General features: G+C 40.8%; 1 protein-coding gene across 1 annotated transcript in view; it reads right to left on the bottom strand.

Moving 5' to 3' along the window:
* Positions 1-1,902: 1,902 nt before the first annotated feature.
* FKTN (fukutin) overlaps positions 1,903-7,127 on the bottom strand; it is a 17,395-nt gene continuing 12,170 nt past the window's right edge. The window contains exon 9 of the mRNA XM_018072925.1: positions 1,903-4,255. Within this exon, the coding sequence (XP_017928414.1) occupies positions 4,042-4,255 (214 nt within the window). The 3' untranslated portion in view covers positions 1,903-4,041. The remainder of the gene's footprint in view (positions 4,256-7,127) is intronic.

Genomic DNA, 7,127 nt, shown 5'->3' with positions numbered 1-7,127 from the left:
TAATACCCATAATGTTCTTATAGTGTTGGTTATAAGCAGTCTCATTGCCAGACAGCTCAAGTAAGGGTTAGTAAAAATCATTGGTACCTTCATTGCAAAGCCATCTATGTCAAAATTAAGAAGGGAAAGAAAGTTGTATCCGTCCCCCTGGAGGTCTTTCAAAGGGTAAGTCCTACATCCCAGAAAGACTGTTAGTAAAAGTATAAATACTAAAGCTGGGCGTAAGGCCATGTTTTATATTAGTATGTTCCCAAGATAGGAAAACCAAAAAGATAAGAGAGGTAGTGTTTATATAAACAACCTTTCTTGGCAGTCTTCCTGGGTTTCGGCACCAATTTTAGTATATGTGCTGCCGAAGTACATATATACACGTGTAGTGAATTCCTGCCTGCCATGCGGGAAGGCCAGGCCAAGTACTGTGGCGACATGGCACCCCAGAGTGAATTGAGTCAGACAATGGGACTCATTTCAAGAACAGTTTAGCTACTATTTGGGCAAGGGAACATGGTATTGAGTGGGTATATCACATCCCATATCATGCACCAGCCACTGGGAAAGTTGAGCGGTGTAATGGACTGCTGAAAACTACTCTGAAGGCATGGGGTTGGGGGACTTCCAAGAACTGGGATCAGCATCTAGCAAAGGCTACTTGGTTAGTCAACACTAGAGGCTCCGTCAGTCGAGCCAGCCTTGCCCAATCGGAGTCCCTTCACACTGTGGATGGAGACAAAGTCCCAGTAATTCACTTGAGAGGTATGTTAAGTAAAGCAGTTTGGATTAACCCTGCCTCAAGCAAAGGCAACCCATTAGTGGGATTGTTTTTGCTCAAGGACCAAGAAATACTTGGTAGATAATGAGAGAAAACAGAGAAACCCCATGTGTGCCTCAAGATTTAACCTTGGGAAAAAACTAATTTGTATTCTGAGTTGTATGTTGCAGGACATAAGTCACCAGATGAGAAAGACCCGTACTAAGCGGATGCTGGTGCTCAACGATAAGACAACTGTAGAAGACAAGACCTGTATAAGCACAGGATAGAGGCGAATATGGGATATGAGTGTGATGTAAAATGGTATGGAATAAGGGGTGGAGAGTGTAGTGGGTTTGTAACCCTCCCTGGGAGGGAAACGGAACTAGAATAGGTTACCTGATGTATATTTTACCAAAAGCTATTCCATACCATGTTATGTCAGCTCAGATATAAAGAGACGAGAAGGAAACAACTCCCTCTCTTCTCTTCTGGGACAGTTGCATGAGATAGACAGCTGTTATTCGGAGGAGGAAAACACCTTCTGTGAGGAAGTAGTCCTTATTGTCAGTTTTCCCTGTGTGTATAGTGCTTATAGTTCTTTTATTTTTCCTTCTCTGTGTAAATATAAAACTGCCTTTCTCAGCAGTCTCGGTTTTGCAAGTTTTTTTTTCTCTCTTCTTTCCCCCCTTCCCTCCTCCTTTTCCCTCTGGGGGAGGGTGAGTGTCTCAGTGGACACCAGGCGTTCAGCCAAGGTAACTGATAACAACATGTTGTTGCTTAAGACCACTAAGAGAATTTAGGCATTGCCCTCCGCTGCAGAGTACTTTCAAAATGAAGGTGGTTAGTAAGTTAGGAAGGTAACATAGAATTAAGAATCAATTTCAGATGAGGCAATTCAGGAGAACCTAACAGGAAACATGCCTAGATCTGGTTGTTTCTATGGGAATGGTGAGGCTGCACCTCAAACTTTCCAACAGCAGCAGTTCCATGATGTTTACACCACCCTTTGGGACTCTGTGTCCAAGCAGGAGATCTCTGGTCAGGGCACTGCATAAAGCATGACAGGAGACATGCAGAAGTGCAATCTGTTTGTGCAGTTGAAGGATCCTTTCTACTACAAATGGGCACCTGCCTTATTCCAAATATCTTTGTTGTGTCCAAGTTATCTTTATTAAAAAATAAAAGCTCAAGACAGACAGTCAATAAGCAGTGTAAGAAACAGTTCAAAATTTTTCTCTGTGCATTATGTCACAGTAACTGCAATGAAGTGTGGTAAATGCTGCCCAAGATGACAAAACAAAGGATGAAACAGCATCTTGAGTTGCAAATTAGACTCTTCTTCTTTTAATCAGTGTTAAACACACACTTGTATCTTCTGAAGAGAAAATAGTTTAACCTGAAGAATACCTTACAGGTATAATCAACTGTTCAAGACATTCTCCCTTTCAGGGACATGCAGTTTTTTTCCATTAGTCTTTTCATCTACAAAGTCAAAAATTTGACAGGATTATAATTTTCTGACAGCATCTCTTCTTTCATTCTAAAGCATCTATCACACTTGAAAAACTTACAGGCTTTTTGCATGTTATTAAACAAAGAAGTTCATGACAACAGAGTTATGAACATGAAAACCATAAGAACATTAGCTTTTTTCACTTAAAGGAAAAAATACAGAAAAGTCTACCTGAGAAATTATCCCTTATACGATGTAATGTTTACCAAGTTAGCAGGATTTCACATCTCTCTCTTCTTAATTAGGCAAAGCTAATAAAGTTACCATACCAACTGAAGAGCCATCAATCATGACAAGTCGCTGCCAGAAGCTGAATAATTCACTCTGGGAGCTCCAGTGGCAGAAGAAACTGGAACTGAAGGGATCGGCAGGAAAAAGCATGCAGCACACTCCAGGACAACAGCAGGGAAGCCCCAGAGTGCACCTGGAATAATGCAGCAGTAAAACTGTTACAGGGCTGTGGCTATGCCACCTCTCCAGAACTGGACACACTTTGGACACTGCTAGAAACTGCAGATGAACAGATACAGGTTTGCTGCAAGTAAACATGAGCGCCATCCAGTGCCTTGGCACTGATTCACCAGTACTCCTGGGTCTGTAGCATGTACTGTAGTTGTAACTCACAAGCAGCTCTAAGTGCCCTTGTTGTCCCCTGCACAGCAGCACCGGAACAAACTTGGACACACACTCCTTTAAAAGTGAATATCCTCCTCCAAATTGCTGAAGAAAGCTCACTTCATTAAAGAAAAGCACAATCAGAAGCAGGAGAGAGCTGTCAGGCTTCCACTTTCTTCCCATCCAAAGCCTCATGTTGCACTGACACTTCACTTTCAATTATGCTGCTGCAAATTTGATGAAGCAGTTGGTATTTGTACACAGTCCTGCCGATGCTGAGAGGGAAGATCTGCAGTGCTCAGAGGCCTCTGTTCTGTAAGCCCATGTGAAACAGGAAACTATAAACAACCCCCATTTCCACCTACTTGCAAGAAAGCAGGGATAGCTCTAATTTTCTGAAAGCCAGTCAAAACTTTCACAGGGAGAACATAGGAACTGAGATGTCAAAACCAGAATTTTATTCTTTTCATGGGAAATACATTCCAGCAGCATGCAACTTCATGTTCTTAAAAAAGAAAAAAGCAGATTGGAAGACATCCAATGTGGATAGTTTCTCCATCCATTCATTCAGTATTACACCGTTATCTCCTACATGTAAAGCAGGTTGGCCATGCGGATTCTATGCAACAGAAACACTCCACTCCCAAGAGCGACTTGTTGCATATTGTAGGAATGTGTCAGTCTCAAATCAAGGACATCTGAGGTACTTGTAACTCTAGTGTTTAGAAGATGAATATTCACAGGATCTCCTTTGAAAAAAGAGGGACTTACCTGAGATTTTTCCATCTTAACCCTCTCTGAAGCTTGAGAAGTGAACAGTCTGAAGGTTTTGATGATCCCAGGAAAGTCTAAGCTACCTGGCCACTGTTTACACTTAAAACAGTCAACTGCCTGTATACTATAACATTGCTTCTCTATTTCCTTTGTGCAGCTTTTCTTTCAGCTTCTCTTCTCTTCATCTGCCTTTCATCTTCTCCTTTAACCACCTGGAAAATGCATGGTGAAGGTGAAAAAATACCTGTTAAGCAAAAAGAAGGTAAATGTCTCCTTAGGAAACACATGAGAAGTTACAAAAGGAATGGATGTTGATGCCTTTGGGCAACAGGGAATCACAAGTGGACAGTTCTGAGGGCAGCAGGCATGTTGTGACAGCAGTCAGGGGTCAGTAGATCTGGATAACATCATCCCACTCGTCGACAGGCCAGACACCATTGTCCTGCACGTTGGATGGGGAGCTCTTCCAGTCCCACACCTTCATAGGAACCTTCCAGTCTGGGCCATAGTTGGCTTCAACATACTGAAGGGTTTCACAGGGCACATGTACCTTGAGTTCTACAAACTCAGTCCAGCACAGAGTGAACTTTGGAAAGAAATACCTGTGTCATAATAAAAGAACACAGTCACTGGTAGAAGACTGACATAAACCTCTCAATAAGTAAGTTCAAGGAGAAAGCAAGCTGCTTATTCTACTATTTTTTCTCTTATTTCATAACTTCTTATCTATGAAATATTATTCACATACAGGACAAGGGTGTTATCAACAGTAAGTGGTGAAACTGCCTCCTGTGTAGGAAGGAGCATTCTTAATTCTTTTGCTGTTTATTTCAATATCATTCTGCCACCTATAGGAAATGACTTGGTCCCTCTGGAAAAATTCCACTTACAAATGGGGTTAAACGGTTCCCTCTTTAGAAAGGTGTCAAGAGGGCCAGACACACTTAGAGCAGTGGAAGTTCACAGGTAGACTGCAGAGTTTAATCAGGATGACACCCTATAGGAGCACAGTGTCAGAGTTGATGTGTTAAACAAATAAATGCCAAAGTCTATGTACTGTTTCTGCAGAGGGTAACTTGCACTTCTGAAGCTCTGAAGACTTCAACAAAAAAAAAAAAGTGAACTTAAAATTCCTTTCCACAGATTAAAATGAAACCATAAGTACTTAGTCCTTTTGAAAAAAAGTTAAAAGATTTGTGCATTTGCATGAACTAGAACCACCCCCTCCATGTTTGTTCTTGTAAGCATAAAGTTAATTTTATTTCTAAGCTCTGAGGAAACAGTATCAGAAAATAACTCTGCTTTATGCTTTAAGTGGAGGGAAAGAACAAAGTGATCAAACATTTTCTGGATATATATCCAGAGACTACTGATTAACTTTAAACTAAACAAAAAAGCAAAAGAATGCCAGCTACTAAGGGGAAAATAAGGTAAACAAACTTTATTACTGGATTTGTGAACATCAAATAGCTATTTTGCATGAAGACAGGTTCAGAGAGTTGGGGTTATTCAGCCTGAAAAAGGTTACAGGAAGAACTTGAAGCAGCCCTACAGTACCTAAAAGGGGCTTAGGAGAGAGCCAGAGAGGGACTTCTGACAAGGGCATGTAGGGATAGGACAATAGAGAATGGTTTTGAACTGAAAGAAGTAGTATTAGATCAGATATTAAGAAGAAATTCTTCCCTGTGAGGGTGGTGAAGCCCTGGCACAGGTTGCCCAGAGAAGCTGTGGCTGCCCCATCCCTAGAAGTGTTCAAGGCCAGGTTGGACAGGGCTTGGAGCAACCTGGTCTGGTGGAAGGTGCCCCTGCCCATGGCAGGGGGTTGGAATGAAATGATCTTTAAGGTCCCTTCCAAGCCAATCTGTTCTGTGATTCTCTCAGCTATTACTAACCCAGGAAATAATTAATTTGTCAGAAATCAGTGGACATGTATTAAAAAAAAAAAAAAGCTATCAGCAAACCACTGAAATTATATATCCTCCAGATAGAAAGCTCTGAATAATAATTCTATGGAGAACATACAGGTAACTTAAATAAACTAATCTGCAAATTAAAAAGTCAGTTGGAATTTTTACCCAAATAATTATTTAACTATTACTAAAAATCTGATGTTTACACTGACTGAAAAAAAACAATGCCTTTCAGTATTGCTTCATACTGCTGGAATCCTTGCTCACCATTTCCTCATGCCAAGTTGCTGGGAAAAGGCTCTGGTACATACACACTACTCACAAATTTTTTTCTTCCAATTTCAGTTTTATCAATCTTTGGACATGAAAGCACTGAAAGGATTAGACACACAAAGTCCTCTTAGTTAAAAACCTACGGAATTAACTCATTTTAAGGATTAAAGCCTAAAGTACAGATCTGATTCCCAGAGTCAGTTTTTGTAGATACTTATTCTCTGCTGGAGAATGCAACAAACAGGAGGTCTCAACTGCTGCAACTCCAAGACAAGATAAGGAAGATGAACATCCCTGTTTGTGTCTGCAATGCTGGGAAAGTATTTCTGTACATGGGAATGCAAAACATACAGGCTGTGAGGTTTGGAAACCAGCTTTCCAAGGAAATAGACTAAAATGGACTATGAAAAGATATTTTAGAGACTAAATGAGAGAAGATTCAGTTTTCCACGCTTTCATGTGGCAAGATGTATAGAAAGTATGCTTTCGCAAATATTTAGCTTCCTGAAGAGAACATCTTTTACATTTCAGGTTTAAAAACATAAATATCTTAGAAGAGAAACTCCACCCTTCTGTGTGATGATCTAGTAGCAACCAATATGTCTTCTGATATCACATAATTAGCTAGTGAGATTCCTTTAAATTGTTAGAGTGGATTTAGGATTCAGCATGACCAAACAATCACTTCTCTTTTGACTGACCTCCTCACTTTACCTTCCTCCAAAATTTTGACAGGGCTGAAGACTGGAATTATTTAGCTAAGGATTCTGAACAGCTATGTTCTGTCAGGGCTCGGGGCCCTTATAATGGTAAACAAGCGGTTTTCTTGCTCCTTTTCTGTATTCATTAAACTAATACTAAGAAGCACTAGCTCAGAATTAGAGGGTTGGCTTCCTTACACTCCTATGCCTAAGCAAAGTTATTATCTAGTTCTTACTGAATTAGAAGGCCACGTTTGTAACCTTTAAGAATTAAGAAACTAAGATAAGGACTCAGACACTATCACCAACTGGATGTTCTGCCACAGTGTTCACTAAGTTCCTATTAGACAAATATAAGCAAATACAGTTTAGGCAAAATATAAAAGATGGAGCAGATCATCCTAAGTGCAATCACGCAGCACCTGCAGGATGGACAAGGGATCAGACCCAGCCAACACGGGTTTAGGAAGGACAGGTCCTGTCTGACCAACCTGATCTCCTTTTAAGATCAGGTGACCCACTTGGTGGATGAGGGGAAGGCTGTGGATGTGTCTACCTGGACTTCAGCAAAGCCTTTGACACCGTCTCCC

The sequence above is a fragment of the Manacus vitellinus genome, unplaced genomic scaffold (assembly GCF_001715985.3).
Source record: "Manacus vitellinus isolate BGI_N305 unplaced genomic scaffold, ASM171598v3 scaffold_23_pilon, whole genome shotgun sequence".
In the NCBI taxonomy this organism is placed as follows: domain Eukaryota; kingdom Metazoa; phylum Chordata; class Aves; order Passeriformes; family Pipridae; genus Manacus; species Manacus vitellinus.
The sequence above is the reverse complement of the archived record's forward strand: the minus strand, read 5'-3'. Positions and strand labels throughout refer to the sequence as shown.